Below are 27,515 nucleotides of genomic sequence, written 5' to 3' on the forward strand. Positions count from 1 at the left end.
AGCCAGTTCCTGGCAAAACGGAGTAGGATTGCCATAACTGGTTTAGCTATATCGTGACTGATGCCCAGACTGAGAACACAGTTACCCCACCCCCCAAAACATGAGTCCCCTTAGCAAGGAGAAGGAAGGAAATGGCTAATAAGTCTACCACAGAGATCTTGCTCCATTAATTACTTTTCTTCTCCACTGACATGGGAGGAAACACTGCTATCTATTTGCCCCTTCTTCCAGAGAAGCAGAATTTTTAGGTATACACATGGTTGGCCGGAATAAGGTTTGCTTTTCCCAGCTTTCCTTGCAGCTGAGTGTGGTCATGTGACCAATTCCTAAGAATGAGTTGAAAGGGGAAGAAATGAATATAATTTTTTTAAGATTTTTTTTGGGGGGAGGGCGCATGGGTGGCTCAGTTGGTTAAGCGACTGCCTTCGGCTCAGGTCATGATCCTGGAGTCCCGCATCGTGCTCCCTGCTCGGCAGGGAGTCTGCTTCTCCCTCTGACCCTCCCCCTCTCATGTGCTCGCTCTCTCTCATTCTCTCGCTCTCAAATAAATAAATAAAATCTTTAAAAAAAATGATTTTTTTTTTTTTAAGTAATCTCTATACCCAGTGTGAGGCTTGACTCACAACTCTGAGATCAAGAGTCACACACTCCACGGACTGAGCCAGCCACACGCCCCCAAAAGGGGAAGAAATGAAGCACCAGATAGTAAGGAGAAAGTCATGTTTTTCCTTTCCCTTTCCCAGTGGTTAGAACACGGATGTGGTTGGGAGTCATCTTGGACTCACTGGGCAAGGACATAGTGGAGCGTAGAGAGAGGGAGCCTAGGCTTCTGAGGATTTCACAGAACACAGCTACCACGCTAGCTTAGACTTTTACATGAGAGAGAAAACCTGTAAACTTCTCTCAGGTTTAAAGCACTGTTATTTTGCAGGCATACTTATATCCTAATAAATACAACTGCCTCCAATCCTCTGCCTCAAAGCATGCTAAAATCTCCCCCACCTCAATCTCTCCCTTGACCCTATGTTTCTAATTTACATTCAGTCTTTCCCTGTGTTAGAAAAAGCAACAGATACCAACCGTTGCCTGATTTAAGCAGAAAAGGCATAGCTCATAGATTGTGGAGAGGGCCAGAGAACCATCAGTTAGTTATCTATTGCCACAATGATGTCACACAAACAACCACAGAACCCCAGTGGCATATTAACAATGAACAGTACTTAGTTCAAAAGTCCGTGGGGTTTGGCTTATCTGGGGCTGGGCTGAGCTGGGCTTTCTCAGCTGAATTCCCTGAAGTGTCTGGGGTCAACTGTTGGTTGGCTGGATAGTTCTGTTGATTTTGGCCGAGCTCATTCACATGTCTGAGGCTCAACCGATTGTTGGCTCATCTAGGATGGCCTCAGCTGGGATAACTCAGGGAGACTCGGCCAAGTGCCATATGTCTCTCATCATCCAACAGGCTGGCCTAGACCTATTCTAACAGCAGTGCTGGGGACAACAGTGACAGTGCTACAGAATGAATGCTTATAGCCCCCCGGAATTCATGGGTTGAAGACTTAATGCCCAAGGTGATGGTATTAGAAGGTGGGGCCTTGGGAAGTGATCGGGTGGGGCTCCACGTTCATGAAGGAATTAGTGCCTTTATAAAAGAGGTCCCGGAGAGACCCTCGCTTCTTTCACCACATAAGGACGCAGAAAGACGTGGGCAGGCTGCAATCTGGAAGAGGGCTTTTACAAGACCCAACCATGCTGGCACCTGGTCCTGGACTTCCAGCCTCCAGAACGGTGAGAAATCCATTCCTGTTGTCTCTAAGCCACTAGTCTGTGGTATTTTGTTATAGCCACCGGAACAGGCTAAGGCAGAGAGCAAGCACAATCACACCAGGGCTTCTCAAGCCTCTTCTTGTATAACATTTGCTAACATCTGTTGACCGAAGTAAGTCACAGGGGTGCGTCCAGACTCAGACTCAGAGAGGGAAGGTCCGACGGGACAGCGTGGATGCAGGGAGAGGCCATTAACGTCATCAAGCTAGCACCCACGTTCAGAGGTCTCGCTCCCGGGTGGTAGCCAACAGCAGGGCACAGGGCCAGTCCGCTACAGACACCGCTGGTGCTGCTGCTGAGCGTTTGATGCTCTAGTTACACTGAGAGACCCCGTGGTACCGACGCTGGGCGCTGTCGCCGCCGCCATGGCTGCTCCCCCAAACCAGGCGCTGCGGTCACAACTGGTGCCGTCCACCGAGAGCATGGGCTCTTTTCTGCTGGTGTTTCTTTACACCACAAGCGCCTCCTCATTCAAAGTCTGGGTTGGGCGGAGTGTATCCTCAGAGCCTATGACACACGCACGTGACTCAGTTCACAGGGAAGGATGGGAAAGCGAGCGAGCAGCTGGCGTTTTGAGCTACGGTCCCGGGAGATGGGCTCTGCTTCCTGTGAAGTTTCATACAGTGGAAAATCCTCTGTACGTGGGAAAGGGGCTTATGTCCCGGGCAGCTAAAGAACCAAAACAGAACAACAACAATGAGGAGGATGAGGAGAGAGAGGAGGATACTAGCCTCTTATCCCCTTCACAGCTAAACCTTTTTTTTTTTTAAGATTTATTTATTTTATTTGGTGGGGGAGGGGCAGAAGGGGAGGGAAGAATCTGAAGCAGACCCCCTGCTGAGCGCGGAGCCTGATGCAGGGCTTGATCCAACAACCCTAATCACAACCTGAACTGAAATCAAGAGTCGGACGCTCAACCGGCTGAGCCACCCAGACGCCGCCCACAGCACATGTCACACCTGAAGTTCTGGAAAGAGTACGCCTGGCTCACTTTTCTCATCTACTTCTCTTCCATTTCACTCCTGTCGTAATCAAGTATTACCACCCTAATGATGCAAAATCCACTGGTTTACAACCACTAGCACTTATTTTTCTCACTCATGCTTCAGGCTGCGTGTTGGCTGGGTTTAGTTCCAGGCTTCAGTTTGGGTTTTTGTCTGCTACACATGCCTCTTATCCTCCTTGGACCAGCAGCCCCCAGGGTATGTTAGGATGGTGAATGGTAGGAGTGCAGCAGGGTGCACAGAAATCTGTGATGTCTCTTAAGGCACACTGTTATTTTTGCTCACATTCCATTGGCCAGAAGAAGTCTAGCAGGGAACCAGACTCCATCCACCCTCATGCACTGCAAGGTCACATAACAAGAGGGAGTAAAGAACTGAGAACACTAGTCCAGCTGAGCCATTTGGGTCCATAAGAACTCTACAATTGCCAAATCAAATAGAGAGTTTTCAGAGGAGGGGGGAGCAGGCACGTACCTGGTCATGCAGTACCTTTTCGGGCATGGTTAGGAGTTTGGATTTCATTCTAAGTGTAGTGAAAGCCATTTAATGATTGGATAGGTGACTAGGTGGCCTTTCTACAATGCAAATCTGGTCGTGCCATGCCCCTACTTGAACTTTCATTGAATGTCCCATTGTCTCAGGAAAAGGTCCCACAACTCTCATATGGCGTTGGAAGTCCACCATGATAGGTAGGCTCTTGCTCCAATGTCTACTGTCACTGCACCCCATTCTTTGCACTCTTTATTATTACCAGGTAGTGCTACTTAGGTTTCATTTCAGTTTTGACTCTCCCAGGAGCGATCCTGAGACAAGGACTTAAGAGCAAGTAGCTTATTTGGGAGGTGATGAAAACACCAATGGAGAAGAGATAGAAAGTGACACAGGGGAGGAAGACAGCCCATAAAGGAAGAGCTATTAAGCCAACTACCGCAGTGAATGACAGGAGCTTAATCCCGTTAAGAAACTGGGGAACACATGCCTCAGAATTATCCCATCCGAGGAACGAAGGAGCTGGGGGAATTTATACACTAACTCCTGAGAGTCATTGGTTGAGGGCTACTCCCAGGAGGAGTTAACTCTTAGGCACTAATAGTACACCATGAGTATGGGCAGTTTGTTTTTTCGTTTTGTTTTGTTTTACAGTTTTTGGGAGCTGAAAGAAGAGCCTTTGGGCAAAGAGAGCATATAGAGAGGTTGAGGAATATGGGTGAGGTACTGACCGTGTTTCCTATGTGGTTTCCCAAATGCAACTTCTCTTGTACTCCCATAGTTCCATAAATGTTTTGTTCTTCTGCCTAGGATGCTTTTCCCTCCCTCTCTGCCTGCTAAACTCCTACACATCCTTCAAGACCTTTCCCATCTTCCTAAACAGAGAGGACCACATCCCACTCTGTTTTCTTAGGACATTAGTACACACCTCTATTTTTATCACTTATCAGACTGCTTTACGTAGGAAACTGCTCTCCTACTAGATAATACATTTGTTAAGGGCGGGAGCTGTATTTCACAGCTCTTAATATAGTTTGGTGCCTGGAATATAGTAGATGCTCAATAAAAGCTATCTGGATGGAAGGACTAATTTCTATCTACAGACAGAGTCTGGCAAGGATCTGGTGGAGTGCTACATTGAACTGTGGTCAACCTGAGGTTAACTAATAATACTTTTTGTGCTCCCTTATCATCTCCATGACTTTACCCTTCCTTCATTCACCTAATATCCTCCTCTTCTCTCTCCCTGTCCTGACATCAAAATCTGCTTCTCATACTTCTTTTATATCAAAGGAGGATAGAACCAAGAGATAGGAAACCTGAGTTCCTGTTCTTCTTTGGCACTGACTGATTTGGAGGTCCTTGGGCAAGTTTCTTCCTCTGAGCTTCAGACTCCTCATCTGTAAAGTGATCTTGAATGTCTTGCCACCTATGAAGGGGCTCTGTAAGAATATCTCTAGAAGGAAGACACACAAGGAACTGTCAAGAGTGATTGCTGCTGGGAAGGATGAATGGGTGGCTAAGGGTCAAGGATGTGAGGGAGACCAACTTTCTCTTTCTCTATCCTGTGTTAGTTTCTTAGAACCGCTACAACGAGGTACCACAGATTTGGGGGCATAAAACAACACAAGTTTTTCTCTCACAGTTCTAGAGGCTGAGAAGAGCAAATTTAAAGGGTTGTCAGGGCCATGCATCTCTGAAGATTTCAGGAGGAATCCTTCCTTGCCTCTTCTGGGTCCTGGCTGACTCCAATCTCTGCTACCATAGTCCCGTCACTTCCCCCTCTTCTGTCCGTGTCTTCTCGTCAGGGGTTTAGAACATTTGTCATTTGGTTTAGGACCCAACCAAATAGAGGAAGATGATTTCATCTCAAAATTCTTAACTTTATTAGTTCCACAAAGACCCTTTTTCCAAATAAGATAACATTCACAGGTTTCAGGTATTTGGATGTGGACATATCTTTTGGGAGGCCACCATTCAATCTACTACATACCTATTTGCACGTTTTGAATTGGTAACATGTACAATTTGAAGGAAAGAAAAAAGGAAGGAAGGAGACAAAGAAGGACTCCATTGACAGAATCATAGGAGATTTTTTTCTAGGGTTCCTAATAGTTCAAACGAAGGTGGTCCACTCCCATTATTGATCACAAACCCAATAACTCCCATGTCCATGATTTCTTTTCAGGAAATCTCCATCATTTCAATCAGCAAAACATTTGCTTTCAGTACAAATTTCAACACAAGAGAGTGGGGAGAAAAAGGAAATAAGAAAGAAAAAGAAGAGGATTTATGTGACTGAACAGAAAAAGGAAAGAAGAAAGGAAAAGAAAAAAGATTTATGTGACTGAACAGATATTAAGATTTCTATTTTTCTGCTTCCAGTTCAATCCAATTTTGAAGGATCTGGCTTTGATCTATCTTTCTCCCCCCATTTTTTATTTACTGTTGAAACCATGTTATAGGAGATGAAAATGGAACTCTTACCCAAGCAGGTAGAAGTATAAAGTAGGACAACCACTTTGAAACACAATTGAAAATTATTTTGCAAAACTGAACATATGCACACACTCCAGACCAGCACTCCCACTCCTACCTTGATCTCCTAGAGAAACCCTTCCACTTGTCCACTTATTCAGGAGACATGGATAAGACTGTTCATAACAGCAGAGTTCACAGTAGCACAAAATATGAAGCAACTGAATGCTAATCAGTAGTAGCACAGATAAACTGTGCTATTTATAAAATGGAATAATAGGGGCGCCTGGGTGGCTCAGATGATTAAGCGTCTGCCTTCATCTCAAGTCATGATCCCAGGGTCCTGGGATCAAGCCCCGCATCAGGGGCTTCTGCTTCTCCCTCTCCCTCTACTGTTCCCCCTGCTTGTGCTCTCTCACTCTCTCTGTCAAATAAATAAATAAAATCTTTTTTTAAAAAAGGAATATTATACAACAGTGAAAATGAGCGAACTCTAGCTACACTCCTCAACACAAACAATAACTAAATCTCAAAACCCTACTGCTAATAGCAGCAAACAACAGAAGAATAGATACAATACCATTACTACAAACAATATATTATTTAAGGTTACAAACATAAGTGGAAAAGTATAAAGAAAACAAGAGGATGATACAAAATTCTTTTTTTTTTTTTAAGATTTTATTTATTTATTTGACAGTGAGAGAGACAGCGAGAAAGGGACCACAAGCAGGGGGAGTGGGAGAGGGAGAAGCAGGCTTCCCATGGAGCAGGGAGCCCGATGCGGGGCTCGATCCCAGGACCCTGGGATCATGACCTGAGCTGAAGGCAGACGCTTAATGAATGAGCCACCCAGGCGCCCCTACAAAATTCTTTTTTAAAAGGATTTATTTATTTATCTTAGAGAGAGTGAGTGCACGAGCAGGGGGAGGGGTAGAGAGAGAGGGAGAAAAGCAGACTCCCCGCTGAGCGTGGAGCCTGAGCAGGGGCTTGATCCCAGGACCCTGAGATCATGACCTGAGCCAAAATCAAGAGTCCAACGCACAACTGACTGAGCCACCCAGGTGCCCCGAGGTCAGTACAACATTCTGCACAGTGGTTGTACCTGGAGTGAGGGGAATGCCTATAGGAAGGGACCGACCCACCCACCCCCATGCAACAGGCTTTTAAGGTACTGGTGATGTCCTATTGCATAGTGTGGGGAGTGGGTCCATGAGTGCAAATGTTATTATTCATTGAACTGTACGTATTAGTTTTATACATTCTCTTGTGTATATGCTATATTTAATATCCCATGAGAAAGACCTACTATAGGTGAGGATGGGGAGCAATGAAAACTTACTCATTGCTCTAGGTTGAATATAAATTGGAAAAACCATTTTGGAGAGCATTTGCAATTTACAGTAAAGTAGAAGTTGTACATATTCTGTGATCTAGCAGTGCTTCTCCCAGGTATTCCCTATGGACCTTAAAGCAGTAGTTTTTAAACTTTCTGACAATCACCTGTAATTAAGAAATACATTTGACATTACAATCAAGCAGACACATACGCACACAAACACATGTACGTATAAGTGTGTATAAAGTTGAAACAACAATTTTGCAAGACAATGCCTATCCTCATTACATGCAGCACACTCTGATCTTTTCTAATCCCATCTATTCTTCTTAAAAATTGAGATATAACTGACATATAACATTGTGTAAGTTTAAGGTATAACTGTTCTTGTCCATTCTATTTCATTAAAGGTCCCAAACTTTAAATTCATTTTAACTCACTAACAGTTCACAGACTAATTTGAAAAATACTGTACTAGAGAGAATTTTGCACATGGTAATATGTAAAAGAATGTTAATTGAGCACTGTTCAAAATTAAAAAAATTGGGGAGAACAATTGAGGAATATTCATAGAGTGGAACACAATATTGCAGCTCAGATAAATAAGCTGGAGCTCCATTTATCAAGAGAATACTGAGTGAAAAAAGCTAGTGGCTGAAGCTTATGTACAGTGCAGTGATATTTATAAAGTTTCAAAATGTGAAAAACATGTTTATGGATACTCACATATACGTTAAAATTTGCAACATGCATAGAAAGCTGAACACAGAACTCAAGATTGTGGTTTCCAGTGGAGAGAGGGAGGGGAATGGGATCAAGGAGAGACAAAAAAGAGGACTTAAATTTTATTGTAAAGTGGTTTTTTTTGTTGTTTCTTAACCTTGTTCTTATATGTTATTTATTCTTTATTCTTTTTTTAAAAGATTTATCTATTTATCCCAGAGAGAGAGGGAGAGAGAGCAAGTGGGGGGGGGAGGGGCAGAGGGAGAAAAACCCAAGCGGACTCCCCCCTGAGCGCAGGACCCTACACGGGGCTCGAGTTGGGACTCCATGGGGGGCTCGATCCCACAACCCTGAGACCATGACCTGAGCTGAAATCATGAGTCCGAAGCTCAACTGACCGAGCCACCCAAGAGCCCCTATTCTTTAATCTTTATTGCAGAAGTTGGCAAACTACCACCCATGAGCCAAATCTGGCAGGCTTTTTTGTATGGCCTGTGAGCTAAGAATGGTTTTTACATTTTTTTTATTTTAATTTTTTTTTAAAGATTTTATTTCTTTATTTGACAGAGACAGAGACAGAGACAGAGAGAGAGCACAAGTAGGCAGAGCAGCAGGCAGAGGGAGAGGGAGAAGCAGGCTCTCTGCTGAGCAGGGACCCTGACTCGGGACTCGAGCCCAGGATTCTGGGATCATGACCTGAGCTGAAGGCAGACACTTAACTGACTGAGCCACCCAGGCACCCCTGGTTTTTACATTTTTAAGTTGTTGAAAAAAATTGTAAGAATAATATTTTATGTTGTGAAAATTACATAACATTCATATTTTTGTGTCCACAAATAAAGTTTTGTGGGAGCACATCTACAACTAGTTTATTTTCATATTGTTGGTGGCTGTTTTCATGCTACAGGACAGAGTTGAGAAGCTGCAACAGAGATTGTATTGCCAGAAAAGCCGAAAATATTTACAGTCTGGCCCTTTATAGAAAAAGTTTACCTACCCCTAGTTAAGTATCCAACATATATTTCTTTCTAAGATTTTATATATTTATTCAGAGAGAGAGCATGAGTGGGGGGAGGGGCGGAGGGAGAGAGAGAATCTCAAGCTGACTCTGTGCCACGCATGGAGCTGACCCAGGGCTGGATCTCACGACCCTGAGATCATGATGTGAGCCGAAATCAAGAGTTGGATGCTTAACCGACTGAGCCACCCAGGTGCCCCTCCAATATATATTTCAAAATAACAAAAGACATGGTAGCATTAAAGAAAAATTCTGGAAATAAAAAGATGTATAATCCCACCATCTACCAAAATTTCCTTAATTTTCCTATGTTTTCTTCAGTCTTTGACAAAACCCATCTTTTCTAATTGAAATCAGGCAAAGACATTCTTGCATTCTGCTTTTTCCCTGCTGTACATCATTTCATAAACTTTTTTGATGTGCTATGAGGCATTCAAATTTGCATGACTTAATGACATAGGATGGTTCAGTTTACAAACCACACATCATACTTTGTGTAACTACCATCTCATATTTAAACCTTTATATTCTTTTCATTCTCCCCCCTCTTTATTATTGGTTACAAGGCAAAGATCATCTTTGTACACAGAGCTTTCCCCCCCTCCTTTTGACTTTCTTAGAACAAATTCCTAGGAATGAAATTCTTAATCTTCCCTCCACCCCCCAAACTGTAACCACTCTTCCTCTCTTTATTCCAATAACCTCTTGCTTCTTCAGCCACTTTGCTTATCCCTTTGCTTTCTCTAATATAATTGATCTCTCTCATTTTGTTCTTTCTAGAGGATGTTTAGGTACCGAGGCACCTCTGTTGCCTTTAGATTCCAGATTGACTTCACCATCCCTTTGGTAACCCAACACAACATTCTGTGGTGCATTGTGAGAGCTGCTTCTTTTTCTTCCTTTTTTTTTCTTTAAGATTTTCATTTATTTGGGAGAGAGCACGAGTGGAGGGAAGGGGCAGAGGGAAAGGGACAAGCAAGACTCCCCGCTGAGCAGGGAGCCCCACATGGGGCTCAATCCTGAGATCTCCAGATCATGACCTAAGCCAAAGGCAGACGACTAACCAACTGAGCCGCCCAGGCGCCCCATGACAGCTGCTTCTTGCTCACCTGTCTTAACCCTGCCTCTCACCATAGTGTCCACTCCACTCCTTTGCTGAGGTTAAAGTCTGCCAGCGATCTCTTCGTTAACTAAGTCCAAAGGATTTTTATCTTCCCCAATCAAGCTCCTTTCTACTGTTCTTCAAGCCTTTCTCTCTCTCTTTTTTCCCTGCACGTCTCTACTCAGAGCTTATCTCTTCCACAGAACTTACTCTAAGGATTGTGATACACCCACCTCTTTTGAATCCACATGCAACCCACATGTGGCTCATTCCCTTAACTCTACTTTGCCCCCAATTAAGTTGTTTTACTCTCTGAATGAAGATGAAGTTAAGGAGAGAAAAGTTAAAAACTTGCAGGCAGATAACATTGAGAGTCTTCCATTTACATTTTCAAAATAATCAAATCCGGGGCACCTGGCTGACTCAGTCAATAGAGCATGAGACTCTTGATCTCTGGGTCGTGAGGTCCAGCCCCACACTGGGTGTAGTAGAGATAACTTTAAAAGATAAATTTTAAAAAAATAATCAAATCTTTGCAATAAATTCAAGGGTCACAGGTCATACTGTGCTAGAAACAGATCTACAAAGTGAGGTCCACAAATCAGCAGCATCAGTGTCACCTGGGGGCTATTAGAAATGCAGAATTGTAGACTCTAGCCCAGACCTGCTGAATCAGAATCTAGGCTTTTAACATAATCACACGTACACTGAGGTATGAGAGGACTTAGTGAGCCAGCAAGTATCTGCACTGAGGCTCCATCAAAAGTGCTCCAGGGACCCCTTGGGAACCTCAAACCAATGATTTTCACCTCCAGTTGGGCAAAGTTTGCTGTGAAGATAATTTCACTCCCACAGCTATCACCCCTTTGATGGATAGGGTTGATTCAATTCATCTCTTGGCTAGGTGGGTGGCCTCCCTCCCTCATCATTTTAGGTACAACTTCATTTCTCTGAAGCTAAAAGAGTTTGAAGAGGACAATCTTTCCCAAGATAGGAAGATTGCTCTTCAACCAAGAGCACAGGAAAGCTTATAGAAACTTTGGTAAGGTGGACACATCCTACTAGCTGTTAGAAAACATGGTTTCTATCATCTTTTCCAACAAAAAAAAAGTTTATGAACAACAGAGGACCAAAAGACAAGAACAATTTATACTTTTCATTCTCTTACTTAGTACATATTAAGTGCTTGTGCACTATGTGCCAAGTGGTATTCTAGGTGACAAGAGCAGAGAACAAAACAGACAAAATCCTTGCCTCAGTGGAGGTTACATTCTAGGAGATGGAGATAGACAACAAAAATAGAGTGGTGGAGACTGTTGTTTAAGATGAGTGGTTAGGGGGGCACCTGGGTGTCTCAGTCAGTTGAGGGTCCGACTCTTGGTTTCAGCTCAGGTCATGATCTCATGGGTCGTGAGATTGAGCCTGTGTCAGGCTCGGTGCTCAGTGGGGAGTCTGCTTAAAGATTCTCTCCCTCTGCCCTTTCCTCTGTGCACGCTCTCTCTCTCAAATAAATAAATAAAATCTTTTAAAAGTTAAAAAAAAGATGAGTGGTCACGGACGGCACCTCCCCATGTGAAGACTCTTAGGAATATATCTGAATGAGACAAGGGAGCAAACCATCCAAATATTTGGGGGGAGAGAATTTCAAGCAGAGGAAGTGGCTAATACAAAGGCCTTGAGTGGGAATGTACTTGGAGTACACAAGAAGCAGGAAAAAGGCCAATAAGTGTGGTTGGAGCAGATGAAGCAAGAAAGAGAGTAGAACCAAGTCATTTAGGTTCGTTGAGGAGCTTGCATTTTATGCCAAGTGTGATGGAGTCATGGTATTGAGCAGAGGGATGACACAATCCAACTGACATTTTAAAAGGCTCACTCTGGATGCTGTGTGGGGAATAGACTCTAAGGGGGCAAGAGTGTAAGCAGGAAGGACTGATAGGAGGCTGCTATAAAAATGTGGTTGGTTTAGATTCTGGTGATGATGATGGCAGTGGTGAGAGAGGGCCCAACCACCTCAACTTCCTTAATAAAGACGATTTAAAAAGTTATCAGATGACTACAGGGAAATATTTTTCTTTTTTCTTTTTTTGCTCTGGATGAGAATTTGTCTTCGATGTAGAAGAAAAAGAGTAGGAATAATAGAGCTTCTCCAGATCGAACAGTGTTAACAGCATCCCCTGGGAATCTGTGTTATTTAAGATTTCACAAATGATTAAGAAAAAGCAATACTTGGAGACATTTCTAGGTACACAAATTATACTCTGCTTTCCACACAGTGAAATGTCAAGTCAATGGGGAGCATCTTCTGGAACATTTCTAAAGTGATGTGAGTAGGCTGGAAAGCGGCGGGTGACTTGCCACGTGGACAAGTGTGAGGCAGCTCACATAGGGGGAGACAATTCAGATGATTCCTTAAAGATAAAGAACTCTGAACTGCCTGCCAGTTGCCACCAAAGAAAGGGATCTAGAAGTTGCTGTACACGATTTCTTCGAGATGTCAGCTCTTGTAAAGTCCAAAATGCCAGCAAAAGTTCTGGCTGTTCAGATTAAAGACAAAACATCAGCTTCAACAAAAACCTCAGGAAACTTTTCCTGGAGCTCAGGGAGCAGTGCCGGTTACTGCATTCTAAGAAAAAGAAGAGCCAAAGAAAGGTAGATAAAATGATTAAAAGATGGATTAAATGCCTGTGAAAGTGACTATCTGAGATGATGAAAGTCTATGGAAGTTTGAAAAAATTAATAGAAAGTAAAAACAGCCCGTTTCATACAATATCATGGTTGTAAAATTAGGGTGTAAAAGAAGCTTGAACTGAGGGTAATGTCTACATAGTAAATGGACATTTGAGGGCATATGTTCGTTTTTAGACAGGGCGTCCTCAGATGTTCTCCAATATGTGGAAGGGCGTGTTGCAGCCCTAAACCAAAGCAGAGATGGAGGACAGGAGCCCACCTCAACAGTTCTTTGTTCGGACAAAAACTACTCTGGACTGGGTACTCCCTGCCCCCCCTTCACCCCTCCCACCGCAATCACTGTGGTATACAATCACGGAAACTCAAAAAGAGCAAAAACACCAACAAAACATTCAAAAGATTCAAAAGGCTATATCAAATCTCATTCTGAGTAAAACTAGATTGAAAATAAATTCAAGGGTGATAGATTACATTAAAGATGTTTGGGGGTATATCTAATCTTCGTGATTCGCGCCTTGGAGATATGCTATGTCCTCGCAAGAAATGTTACTTGGTAGTCTGAATTGGATGGATAAAATAAGAACATACCTTAACACTCTCAGTATCTGGGTTGTCATAGTCAGAAAGTGGCAGTTAATGGTGAAACAGAGATTAAATCATTTGAATTTTACCCACAGCACACAAATCCTTTAATGTGATCAATTACCAGAGGAGTGGGAGACCCTTATGAAACAACCGTTACTCACGTGTTGAACAGTTAGCAACCCCGGTCTACTGGATCCGTACTGATCTTCCTTCATAGATTAAAAAAAAAATCGGACCCCAAACGGAACGGGGAAGTGTGGGGAGGATAATAACTAGTGTCGTTGATTGAGAAGATGTTAAAAATGGGCTGCAACCAATACATGGGCCCTTATTTTTAGGTCAAAGATTTATGTACCTAAATACATATGCTCTCTCTTTCCAAAAAAATATTAGGCTCAGGAACCTCATTCTCCCTCCCCCACCCCCCAAAAAAACAGTACCCTTTCTTCCTTCCCATGGGTCCTTTTCTTTACCTGCTTCTTCCACTCCTGGGGTTAGGGAACTTTCAGCCCCGCCTCCCTGCTTGTCCAAGCTCCGCCTTCCCGGTCCACCTGTGTGCCCAGTCCCTGACGTTACCGTTAGGCTTCAGTGGCCTGCAGGATTCCGGCTTCCTATTGGTCCGTCTGACCACGGCCTGCGCAACCACCAATGGCAGCGGCGCTGGGTTGGGGGGTGCCCACATCCAAGATGGCGGCCCCAGGAGCTGGGAGCGGGTGACCGGCGGCGGGGAAGCGGCCTGGGTTGGCCCTCCGATTGCGGGGTCCTGGGGGCATCTCGCCGGGTACCCCCCTGGCCCGCCTACAAGGCCTTCCCCGGCCAGAGCAATGGCCGCCGAGAACAGCAAGCAGTTTTGGAAGAGGAGCGCCAAGCTGCCGGGAAGGTAAGCCCAGGACGCCGAAAGGAAGAGGAGATTGGACCAAACCCTCCAGATCCTAAGCCTTAAATCCCGCGGCCCTGGGGCGTCAGTGACCCCGAAAGGCTGATTTGGGGAACCTGGACTGGGGGAGCTGGGATTGCCTGGTGGCGGCGGGTCAGCTGTCGGGCAAAGGAGCGAGCAGCGAGCTTTGGGAATGGCTGGGTGTGGGAGCAGACCAGGATCTGGGGGCGGAGGGCGCTGGAGCGGCTGCCCTTAGCCGGGAGGTGGCCGCAATCTGGCATAAGGGACAGTGGAGTTGGCTGAGTAGCCAGTGTCCGTCCTGGGTTTGGAGGGTCATCACCAAAGCTGCCTCTCACTTTAAATAGAACTCCTTCTTGGGGGTCTCCACCACGCACGGGTGGTTGTTTGCATAAGGATGGCCCCTTCCCTTGCTCCCTCCAGGTCAGTACATGAGAATCTCTCTCTTGGACTCCCAAAAGGTTCTGGTGGGAGCTTGGAATTGTATCCAGGGTGAGGAAAATTCTCAAGCTCGACCTTTATCTTGAGTTGGCCACTTCCCATTAGAAATGATTACAGAGTGACTCGAGAATCGAGGTTATTTCTTTAACATTTTCTGTGAATTTGTTCAACCCCAAGTGACCTCTTACCCCCCCCCCCCCGTTGTCAAGCTCTTCTTGTGCAAATGCTTTCATTCTTCAGTTGTTTAGTTGGAGAGCAGACCTTCTAAGCTACTCGCCCCCCTTCCCTTTTTGATGTATGTTGAGAGCTTAGCATTTGTTCATCCATCAGTCCGCTGTTGGTTTATAGTTTCAGTGTGTTTTGGCCGGAGCCCTGAGAAGTATAAGGAATGTGTATTTCAGTCGTGAATTTAAGATTTCTGCCAGCCATAGTCTACTTGGTGATGAAATTCATGTTTGGTTCTGCCCCACATGCTACCTTTCTTAATTGATTAAGGTCTTTTCCTTTAGGGATAATCCTTTGAATTTGTGTGTGTGTATGTGTGTGTGTGTGGTTTTGTTTTGTTTTTAATAGCAAGGCAGAAATTAGGGTCAGTGGTGGCTATAAGCAGTCTTATTTTACTTAGGATTCTATTAGACATATGGAGAATGGGAATCAGCTTTTAGTAATACAGTATTAAAATAATGCAAGGGAATGCAGAAATAGCTTCAGATTAAAGAGCTGTGGAATGACAGTGTTAATATTAATGCTGAAGACTTCTATGTTTTTAGATAGGCACCACTTCCTGGCAACTGATTCCTTTTCCTTCCTGGTCTAGTGAGCTCTCTCTCCAGTCTCACAACTGCTGTTCTCTGGGGTTTTCCATGGTGAGATCATTAAATTTTGACCTCCTAAGGTTGTAATCAGAATCAGTGGGAAAACTGTTAAATCAGGAAGCAGTATTTGAAATGCGGGACATGGCATGGTCTTTTGTGCCTGCTGACTGCTGGTTGTTATTGACAATTTTTTGTTTTCTGTATTTCCTGTTTTGGACTCTAGGAAGAGTCAACTTTTTTCAGAGCATTACTTTTGTGAGAGGAAGAGGAGTCTTTTCAGTTTCTTCATGTTTCTGGCTTCCTTTTTCATTTTGAAGAGGAATATTGAGGAATAGAGAACATTTGATTTCAGAAAGACGAGTTATTATTTGGACTCTCATACCTGGGTGATCAATGACAAATGATTTATTCAATAGCTCTGGGCTTCAGTTTCTTTATCTATGAAATGAGAATAAAAATACCTTCCTCAGGGTTACTGTGAGGACCAAATTAGACATCTTATTTGTGAAGAACCCAAGACCGTGTTTATTTGGCGCATTATAGTTGCTTGATAAATACTATTTATGAGGATTCCTGTTATTATTAGAGCAAGTAAACATTTAAAAGAATGTTTCTCAGATCCTTACTCCAGTACTAGGTATTTATGTTCATTGTTTATCTTAAGGCATTAAAATGTTGCCACAATTCATAACAGTTTTTAGCACCTTGCTGGTTGAAGAGAACTGTTGTCTAGCTGGGTACTTTTAGTGCGGAGCCCTAGCAGCTGCTGGTTATGGGAGAAAATTAAAGTTTTTTTTAGATAGAAAGTGCTTTGATTTAAGGAAAAGATTAGGGCATTTTCTCAAGCATAGAACTTTTTCATTTACACTCTTTCAATGTTGGTGAAGAAAAACTTTCTCCTGGGGAGGGAAATGACATAGATGGCTGTTTCTGGGTCCATGGCAACCTAGAAGTGAAACTAGTTTTCTCTGCAGATTGAAAGGTAAAAATTCAAAGTGATGGCAGTTACTTTCAGTTTCTTTGATTGTGGTCTAGCAACCTTAATGACAACAAGTAGGAATTTTATTTAGTAAATTAGCCTAAGTTTAAAATGAATTAAACATCCTTTTAAAAAATAACAGCTTTATTGAGATAATTCACATACTATAAAAATGCACCCTTTTAAAGTGTACAATTCAGGGGTATTTTGTATATTCATTTAAAGTATAGGTGGTTCCATGTAACCATCACCACTAATTTAGGTACATTTCATCACCCCAGAAAGAAACCTTGTATCCATCCCCTCACCTCAGCCCCTGGCAACCACTAATCTGTCCTTATGTATGTATGTATGGATCTACCTATTCTGGTAAATCTATTTCATATAAATGGAATAATGTGAAAAGAGGCCTTTTGTGATTGGCTTCTTTTATGAACCATAATGTTTTCAAGGCTCATCCATGTTGTAGCATGCATCAATATTTTATTCCTTTTTATGTCTAAATAATATTCCATTGTGTTACTATACCTCATTTTGTTTATCCATTCATCAGTTGATAACATTTGGGTTGTTTCCACTTTTTGGCTATTCTAAACAACGTTATGAAGTTCATGTGCAGGTTTTTGTTGGATGTGTTTTCCATTCTTTTGAGTTATTGTAGGAGTGGAATTGCTGGGTTATATGGTAACTTGATGGAATTAAACATCTTTTAAAGTTCTCTCAGTTATTCGTGGGAACCTCATGTGCTTATTACATCAAATGGTTCTTGTATAGATGTCTAGAAAGATAGGGGACACTATATACCATGTGGTTAAGAATGCAGGCTCTGGAAACTCAAAACTAGTAGATAAGTTCTGGGGATCTCATGCACAACATAGTGATTATAGTTAACAGCACTGTATTATAAACTTCAAAGTTGCTAAGAGACTGGGTCTTAATTGTTCTCACCACAAAAAAGAAATGATAATTATGTGACTTGATAGAAGTGTTAGCTAATGCTAAGATGCACTATCAAGTGATAGTGCTGCTGCTAACCTGGGGGCTGCACTTTGGGAACCACTGGGATTAGAACCCTGAATTAAAATGAGAGAAACCTGAGTCCCAATGTTGGGAGCTCTTGCCATGTGGATCTTGAACAATGAATGCATCTCCGCTTGGCTGTCCGATAGGCATCTCACACTTAACACATTCACAAAGAATTCTTTTTTTTCTTTTTAAAGATTTTATTTATTTATTTTACAGAGAGAGAGACAGCGAGAGGGAACACAAGCAGGGGGAGTGGGAGAGGGAGAAGCAGGCTTCCCGCTGAGCAGGGAGCCCGATGCGGGGCTCCATCCCAGGACCCTGGGATCATGACCTGAGCCGAAGGCAGACGCTTAATGACTGAGCCACACAGAATTCTTGATTTCCACATCTGCCCTCTCCTGCAAATCCATTCATTCAGTTTCACTTAACGGTCCCACCGTTCACCAGGTTCCTCAGACCAAAAATCCTAACATTTGATTCTTCTCTTTCCCTTCCTGCCACACCCAGTTCGAAAGCAAGTCCTGTTGGCTGCTCATAATATACCCTGAAACTGAGTCATTCTCACCACCTCCACCTTGACTGCCATGGATCGGACCGAGTTCTCTCTTGCCTGAACTACTGCTATAGCTTCCTGCTTCTCTTCTTGCCCCTCCGCAGACCTCACTTTCATTTGTGATTAGAATGAAATCCAAACTCTCTAAGTCTTCCAGGCCCTTCATGTTGGAAAGAGAGGCCAAGTTAAGGACTTTGATATTTATCCCAAGAGCAGTGGGATGCCATTAAAAGGTTGGTGGGGGCTGTGACACGATCACGTTCCCATTTATAAAAATATTCTGGCTGCCCTGGGGTGCCTGGGTGGCTTAGTCGGTTAAGCGTCTGCCTTCGGCTCAGGTCATGATCACAGGGTCCTGGGATCCAGCCCCGCATCAGGCTCCCTGCTCTGCGGGAAGCCTGCTTCTCCCTCTCCGTCTGCCTGCTGCTTCCCCACTTGTGCTCTCTCTCTCTGTCAAATAAATAAAATCTTAAAAAAAAAAGAATTAAAAAAGATATTCTGGCTGCCCTGAGGAAAATAGTTTGGACCAGTGTTTTCAACAGTTAGGGGTGGGGAGCATACAGTTGGTGTTTTGGGTGGGTTAATCAGAGCTCTACTGGATTCTGGGATGTTTAACATCTTTGGCCCTTGCCCACTAAATGCCAGGAAGACCCACCAGTTATTAGGACAAACACCCTTCGAACATACACCTTTCCAAACACTCCAGCCACCACCCACCTCTGACTCCCACTGGGGATCAGGGTGAGTATAGTTAGGTGGCCACTGCAGTCAGTAGAAGGAGAGATGATGATGACTTGGACTAGGGCGATGGCAAGTAGAGGTCAAGTTAAGAATATTGATAGGACTTGGTAAACCATTAGATTTGGGGAGTGAGGGAAAAGTTAGGAACCAAGGAGTTGCTACTCCCAGGTCTCTGACTTAGGTGGTCAGGTAGGATTGTGATGTCATAGACTCAGAGAAAAAGCCAAGTTTTAGGACAAAGTACTTAAATACTCCATGTTCAATTTCCTTATCTGTGAAATGAGAATTTTGGATTCAGTGACCTCTAAGGCTGAAGTTGAGTGTTCAGTTTAAAGTTAGTGGCTTTAGGACGACTGGGTGGCTCAGTCAGTTAAGTGTCTGCCTTTGGCTCAGGTCATGATCCCAGAGTCTCTGGGATTGAGCCCCATGTCGGGCTCTCTGCTCAGCGGGGAGTCTGCTTCTCCCTCTGCCTCTCCTCCTGCTTGTGTTCTCTCTCTCGCTGCATCTCTCTCTGTCAAATAAATAAAATCTTTTTTTTTTTTTTAAAGATTTTATTTATTTATTTGAGACAGCGAGAAAGAGAGAGAGAGAGCACATGAGAGGGGGGAGGGTCAGAGGGAGAAGCAGGCTCCCTGCTGAGCAGGAAGCCCGATGCGGGACTCGATCCAGGGACTCCAGGATCATGACCTGAGCCGAAGGCAGTCGCTTAACCAACTGAGCCACCCAGGCGCCCCAAATAAATAAAATCTTAAAAAAAAAAAAAATCTTAAAAAAGAAAAGGGGGTTGGTAAGGCCTTCCCAGAAGGATTGGAAATCAGAATGTGGGAAACAAGCTGGGCTTTGGTTCACATTTGTCTGTCCCATTCCAGGTCTTATCTACACCTTTTCCCTGGAAGCACCCACACCCCTGGACTGGATGAGGTGCTTCAACAGGTGTCCTAATCTTAGCAGAGACTGAGGGAAGGCAGAAGAAGCACTGAAAGAGCAGTAGACTTAGAGTCAAGAAATCTGCAGTTCTGCAATGTGATTTGGGGCAAGTCACTTTCCCTCTCTGCCTTCAGTTTCCTTACTTGCAGTGGCCTTAGAGTCAAATTCTAACATTCTACAATTTCATGACACTCAGATGTTAATGGGGCCAGCAACTCCCTACTTCCAAAAGCACAAGATAGAAAAGCCCACCTTCAGTGCCCCCCACACCATCTACTCCTACTTATCAGTCATGCCTGCTGTGAGTGACAAAGAGAAATATCCACTGATGTGAGTTGAAGCTGGTAACTTTACTTTTTTTTTTTTTAGACTTTATTTATTTATTTATCCCAGGACCCTGGGATCATGACCCGAGCTGAAGGCAGATGCCCAACGACTGAGCCACTCAGGCGCCCCTTTAAGATTTTATTTATTTGAGAGAGAGAGCGAGAGTGAGCACACAAGCAGGGGGGAGGGGCAGAGGCAGAGGGACAAGCAGACTCCCCACTGAGCAGGGAGCCCAACTCAGGGCTCAATGCCAGGACCCCGGAGTCATGGCCTGAGCTGAAGGCAGACACTTAACCGACTGAGCCACCCAGGTGTCTCTGCTTGGGCTTCTCCTTTTTAAGTGAAAGTGTTTTTGTTTTTGTTTTTTAAGCTTTATTTATTTAATCTCTACACCCAACATGGGGCAAGCTCATGATCCCAAGATTGAGTCACACACTCCTCCGACTGAGCCAGCGGGGCGCCCCAAAATTGTTTATTATTAAAGTTAAGGAGCTCTCTTTAGCATTAAATGAAGTTGAGAAAGTGTCTAATCACTTAGGAGCCTGTAGATTTCCGACTAAAACCTCTGTCATTTGGTTATTTTCCATAACATGGACTCAGTGTTATGCTCCCAGTCTGGGCAGGTACATTATATTACAACCTATTCTTAACTTGGAAATGTTTTACTGATAAAGTAAGTGATTCGAAGGTACTAAATGATCCCGAAACAGCATAGAGCCCCAGCTCTGGAAGACTTCATCAAATGAGTGTGTGAACCCGAATCAGTTGCCAACATGTTTGCTTTAAATCAGATAGGTCTGTTCCCATATTTGCTTTCGCTCCTTTGTCAGCGCTAAACAAACACCTGTTGGTTTTTCCTACCGAGGGTTCTGCACTGTTGCAACTGTGCAGACAAGCTATGCCGATACACCCCATGGTGTTGGTTTCATTAAGGAGAATGTTGGAGGTTGACCAGGAGTTTTGCTGTTTTGTCTCTGTCGTGGCATCTGCTGTGGCATTCATTTCTTTGCATGTGCCGTGGGATTTCTCCAAGATGTGGGCTTTGCTTCTAGTGTTGAGGTCTAACGAGCCACTAGCCCGCTTAAGCAGAGGCCTGGAGTTTGTAGAGTTCCCGTCTTCGCTCACTAACTGTTGTTAATTGCCTGCTGGGGTGTGTTGCACTCTGCCAGGTGGTGAGGGGACTGCAGAAAAAGACATGGCGTCACCACTGCTCTCTAGAAGCTGAAAATCTGCTCGGCGCCGCTGTGGCTTCCCCTGGTGAGGATGTTGCGTATCATTGACTCTCTGGTGTCTCCACTACACATATGTTACTTTGTAATCAGAACAAAACTGCAAAGTGCAGCTGGGTGAAAACACACGAGTGAGTGAGAAAAGCAAGATGTGGAAAGATAAGTAGTGTGCAATCTTTTGTGTACAGTTTTAAAACAAAACAATATTGTATGGTGTTTATGTGTACGGGAATGTGTGTAAAAGTACAGAAACAGATGGGACGGATTTCATACACCCTTCAGGATAGTGGTTATCTCCTGGGGAGAAAGAGGAACAGGACTGGGGACTGCAATTAGGACTTCAGTAGTCTCCCTAATGCTTTATTTTCTTAAAGAAATGTGACACATACTAACATTTGTTAAATCAGAGTGATGGGTTCCTGGATGTTTGTTAATTTTTCTCTATATTTTTCTTTTCATTTGAAAATGTGAATGAAGTGCTTTCTACACTTGTGTGGAGCAAATGTTTTGTTTTGTTTAGAGAGGGGCAGGGAAGGGCAGAGGGAGAGGGAGAGAGAGAATCTTAAGCAGGCACCACGCCCAGCACAGAGCCCAAAGCCGGGCTTGATCTCAGAATGCTGAGATCATGACATGAGCCAAAATCAAGAGTCAGATGCTTAGGGGCGTCTGGGTGGCTCAGTCAGTTGAGCAGCTGCCTTTGGCTCAGGTCCTGATCCCAGAGTCTTGGGATCGAGCCCCAAGTCAGGCTCCCTGCTCCGTGGGGAGTCTGCTTCTCCCTCTACCTCTGCCTGCTTGTGCTCTCTCTCTCTCAAATAAATAAAATCTTAAAAAAAAAAAAAAAAAAGTCGGATGCTTAACTGACTAAACCACCCAGGTGCCCGTGGAGCAAATGTTTTTTAAATTTTGTCTTGGAGAGACCAGTTAGCCAGCCATGAAATTAAGTAATATTTAAAGTAGTATTTAGGGATGCCTGGGTGGCTCAGTCGGTTAAGTGTCTGACTCTTGATCTCAGCTCAGGTCTTGATCTCAGGGTCGTGAGTTCAGGCCCCGCATTGGGCTCCACGCTGGATGTGGAGCCTACTTTAAAAAAAAGTAGCATTTATGATTACTAGTCAAAATAAGTCATATGTATAGTGTGGTACCATTTATATAATGTGTTTTTTTAAATATTTGAGAGAGAGAGAGATAGAGAGATAGCAAGAGCATGAGCCTGGGGGTGGGGTGGGGGCAGGGAGAGGGAGAAGCAGACTCCCTAAGGAGCAGGGAGCCCAGTGCGGGGCTTAATCCCAGGACCCCGGGATTATGACCTGAGCTGAACGCAGACGCTTAACCAACTGAGCCACCCAGGCACCCCTATATAAAGTTTTAAAAACATGGAAAACAATACTATAAATTGTTTAGGGATACAAACATGGAAAATAACATAAAAACAAAGATGAGGGTGAAAAATGGCGGATGCAATAAAGTGATTTCCAAGGGCAGGAGGGAGGGGTGTGCAGCATTTGAACTCCATAATGTCTTTTTTCGTATGTACGTATGAGTTGAACACTGACCTGGGTGTGCCTTATATTATGATCTAAATTGAGTTTATTTTTTAAAATTATTTACTTATTAAAAGCAATATAGGCCCTGATTTATGTAGTTTAGGGAATCAGAGAAGGCATGGGGTAGTGGATGCTGAGGGCTAGCGTCGGGGAAGATCTCATGGTGGGGGGGGTATAGATCTTGAAGGGGATGTTTCAGATTGAATATGATACTGAAATGGGAGAAGAGCCTGATTTAGTAGCTAAGATATGTTTGGAAGGCAGAGTGGAGACCAGTCTGCTCTGGAGTTGAGTGTGGTTTGGGAGGAGTAGGGATGGTTCAGACTGACAGGTGAATTATAAATGCCAGGAAATTAAGCACCTTCATCACCAGGCTTCAGTCTCTCTTCATTTCATCTCTGTGGTCATCTTGGTTTCTCTTCTTTTTTTTTTTTTTTAAAAGATTTTATTTATTTATTTGACAGAGAGAGAGACAGCGAGAGAGGGAACACAAGCCGGGGGAGTGGGAGAGGAAGAAGCAGGCTCCTGGCTGAGCCGGGATCCCGATGCGGGGCTCCATCTCAGGACCCTGGGATCATGACCTGAGCCGAAGGCAGACGCTTAACCAACTGAGCTACCCAGGCGCCCCTTTGGTTTCTCTTCTAATGTCTTGCCTCTCCTTTTTGAGATTCAATAAACTGATTAATTAAAGTGTTTCAGGTATAGATACATCATGGTTTAGTTCAAGAATATGTTAACAAATTCAACTTGGGCTCTGATACCTTTGCTGAGGAAGTCCATCACGTATCTTGGCCTTTCTGGCTGTGCCAGCACATTGGGGTTGACATATTTAAGAAACAGTCTACTGTGGTTTTAAGATCCCCTACCTGGATAGTAATTAATGGCCTTTGGCCTTTAAGCCTGCACAATTAGGTTTGCTTTTTTTCTGCCTGGATTACTGGCAGGTGGTAATACTCTTTTAAAAGAGGGAATCTAAGGACCCTCTCTTTTTTTTCTCCCCATTCACCTAACCAGCCCTTTGAAATCTTCCTGCAGAGTTTATCCCTGATCTTTATATTTTGCTATAAAGAGGTTTGTGGACTTGGAGAGCTCAAGTGTAGTCATCTTAGAGTATTTGCAAACATTAAAATACAAACCAGTGACCCTTTTAAAAAAGTTTTTATTTTAATTCCAGTTAGTTAACACAGTGTTATATTAGTTTGAGGTGTACAATATAGTGACTCAGTAATTCCACACATCACCTGGTGCGCATCACATCAACGCACTCCTTAATCCCCATCATCTATTTAACTCATCCCCCCCTTCCCCCTCCCTTCTGGTAACCATCAGTTCTGTATAATTAAGAATCTGTTTTTTGGTTTGTCTCTCTCTCTTTTTCCCCGTTTGCTCGTTTGTTTTGTTTGTTAAATTCTACATATGAGTGAAATCATATGGTATTTGTCTCTCTTGGACTGACTTATTTTGCTTAGCATTATACCCTCTAGCTCCATCCACGTGGTTGCAAATGGCAAGATTTCATTCTTTTTTATGGCTAAATAATAATCCATGGTATATATGTACCACATCTTCTTTATCCATTCATCAACTGATGGTACTTGGGTTGCTTCCATATCTTGGCTATTATAAATAATGCTGCTGAAAAAATAGAGGTGCATGTATCTCTTTGAATTAGTGTTTTTGTATTCTTTGGGTAAATACCCAGTGGTGTGATTGCTGGATCATAGGGTAGTTCTATTTTTAACTTTTTTACAAAAGTTTTTATTTATTGTTTTTAGTAATCTCTATGCCCAACATGGGGCTTGAACTCACAACCCCAAGATCAAGAGTCACATGCTCTTCCAACTGAGCCAGCCAGGTGCCCCTATTAACTTTCTGAGGAACCTCCAAACTGTTTTCCAGTGGTTGCACCAGTTTGCATTCCCATGAACAGTGCACCAGTATTCCTTCTTCTCCACATCCTCAACATCTGTTGTTTCTTGTGTTGTTGATTTTATTTCATTTTATTATTTTTTTTCAAGATTTATTTATTTATTTGAGTGGGAGGAGCAGAGGGAGAGGGAGAGAGAATCTCAAACAGACTTCACACTGAGCATGGAGCCTGATGCAAGGCTCAATCCCAGGACCCTGAGATCATGACCTGAGCTGAAACCAAGAGTCAGACGCTCAACTGACTGAGCCACCCAAGTGCCCCTTGTGTTGTTGATTTTAGTCATTCTGACAGGTATGAGGTGATATCTCATTGTAGTTTTGATTTGCATTTCCCTAATGATCAGTGATGTTGGGCATCTTTTCATGTGTCTGTTGGCCATCTGTATGTCTTCTTTGGAGAAATGTCTGTTCATGTCTTCCGACCGTTTTTAAATTGGATTATTTGGTTTTGGGGTGTTAAGTTGTAGAAGTTCTTTATATATTTTAGATACTAACCCTTTATCAGATATGTCATTTGCCAATATCTTCTCCCATCCCATAGGTTGCCTTTAGTTTTGTTGATTGTTTCCTTCCCTGTGCAGAACCTTTTTATTGTGATGAAGTCCCAATAATGTATTTTTGCTTTTGTTTCCCTTGTCTCAGGGGACATATCTAGAAAGAAGTTGCTACGGCCAATGTCAGAGTTCTGTGTTCTGTTCTTGGATTTTTATGGTTTCAGGTCTCACATTTAGGTCTTTAATCCATTTGGGATTTATTTTTGTGTATGGTGTGAGAAAGTGGTCTAGTTTCTTTCTTTTGCACGTTGCCATCTGGTTTTCCCAACACCATTTGCTGAGGAGACTGTCCTTTTCCCATTGGATATTCTTTCCTGCTTTGTCAAAGATTAATTGACCATAGAATTGTTGTGGGTTTATTTCTGGGTTTTCTATTCTGTTCCACTGATCTATGCCTTTTGTTTTGTTTGTTTGTTTGTGTTTTCATCTTTGTTTTGTTTCAGCTTTCTCTCTGTAAATCATACTCTCCCATTATTCTTTGATCCCTCTTATTTTCTTTCTCCTTTTCCTCTGCCTACGAAACTCAGTAAACTCTGTAAACGTGTTAAAGTTGTATTATTTGTATCTCTGTAGTGTATGTAATGGTTTGTTTACAAATTATTGAATAACCTTTTAGAAAAGTTTGGGGAATTAGAGATTCTTAATTGCTAAAAAGGTCAGAGTTATATCCATAAAGATTGTACATAAGAACATTCTCTCTGGAATCTTAGTAGAAATCAATGTGAAAATGATTGAATTGGCTGCATTTTTATTTAAAAGCAACTTCAGGATCACATCTGTTACGTCGAACAAAGTACTTGATAACCTTGATCTACTTCCTAAGTGTTGGGTAAGGAATAAATTACCAAATGGGAGGGAGGAAGAAAGCCAACATTTCTTGGACACTGAGTGTGTGCCAGGTAGCATTCTGATGTTTGCAAATTTACCTCATTACCTGCTACTATTACTACCTGCCAGGAATTGTGCTAAAGGGCTTTTTACACATTGTCTCGTTTAAACCTCCCAACCCACTTAAGATCACTTAATTTATTTCTTAAAAAGGTGGTACATGTACATGATACTAATTCGGAAGGGCACAGAAAAGTTCGTAAGGCACAAAAAAGCAGTCTCTCTGCTGCTGGGTCCTCCAGTCCTCCAGTTCCTCCAACAAACCCTTGCTATTGGTGTCTTGTGTATTCTCTCAGAGATACTCTAAGCGTGTGTAAGTATGAGGATATGTTTTATTTTAAAGGTTTTCCACAAAAATGATGACATGTTATGCATACAGTTCGGCATCTTTTATTAATGTTTTTTTAGAGTTTGTTTCATGTCAGTGGGTATAGAATGGCCTCATTCTTTTTAACAGATGTACCGTAATTAACCAGTCCCCTCTTAGTGACAATCCTTTTTCTTTTAATAGGCAAGTTCAGCCCTTTTAGATTTATTGGAATGACTGTATATTTGATTCTAGTTCTGTTTTTAATGTTTTCTTTAAAAGAAAAATCTTTCACCGTAAGGACTGTACTTGCTTTGGGAGTTGGGTGTTCATGTGTCTATTCTGATAATTGGGGAAGTTTGTTCTTTTTATTTTTATTTTATTCTAGTGATTGCATTTGTAAGTATAATTTTATACCATATTTCTTGAGACATCTATTGACGGCTTACCATGATCAGTGATGGAATTAGTAGTTATATTTCCTGCCCTTTCCTTACCTGCTTTTAGTTGATTATATTATTTTTTAGTTTTATCTTATATCCTAAAACATGCTTATGCCTCTATTACTCGAGAGATCAGCTTTTAAAAAAATGTTTTTATTTAAATTCAGTTTAATTGACATATAGTGTATTATTAGCTTCAGAGGTAGAATTCAGTGATTCATCAGTTGCATATGAAACCCAGCGCTCATTACTTCACGTGCCCTCCTTCATGCCCATCACCCACTTGCCCCATCCCCCCAACCCACCTCCCTTGAGCTATCAGCTTTAAGTATCTCTTTTTTGATGTAGTGTTCCATGATTCATTGTTTGCACCCAGTGCTCCATTCAATACGTGCCCTCTTTAATACCCATCACCAGGCTAACCCATCCCCCCACCCCTCTCCCCTCTAGAACCCTCTTTTAAGCTTTGTCAGTGAAAGACGAGGAAATCAATATACTTACTCACTCTGTCTCTGTCCCATTTTAACCTTTGCCAATTACATTGTTTTTACATTCTCTTCTCTAACCATAACACCTCAAATTTAGGAGTTAGTCATCAGACTAAATCCATTAAATGCTCTGCACCACTCCTTTAGTTGTAGTTTCTCCATTTAGCTCATTGTTCATT

At 42.9% G+C, this 27,515-nt stretch overlaps 1 protein-coding gene across 3 annotated transcripts in view; it reads left to right on the top strand.

Moving 5' to 3' along the window:
• Nucleotides 1-13,918: 13,918 nt before the first annotated feature.
• The window catches only part of TBC1D22B (TBC1 domain family member 22B), a 74,527-nt gene continuing 60,930 nt past the window's right edge, over nucleotides 13,919-27,515 (top strand). For 2 of the 3 annotated variants that reach the window (XM_006734004.3, XM_081827409.1), the window contains exon 1: nucleotides 13,919-14,130. In XM_006734004.3, the coding sequence (XP_006734067.1) occupies nucleotides 14,075-14,130 (56 nt within the window). In that variant the 5' untranslated portion in view covers nucleotides 13,919-14,074. Of the gene's footprint in view, nucleotides 14,131-19,569; nucleotides 19,958-27,515 lie in introns of all 3 variants that reach the window. The other variant, XM_081827408.1, reaches the window with a different exon arrangement.

The sequence above is a fragment of the Leptonychotes weddellii genome, chromosome 8, assembly GCF_054177405.1.
Source record: "Leptonychotes weddellii isolate Sample4059 chromosome 8, ASM5417740v2, whole genome shotgun sequence".
NCBI classification, from domain to species: Eukaryota; Metazoa; Chordata; class Mammalia; order Carnivora; family Phocidae; genus Leptonychotes; species Leptonychotes weddellii.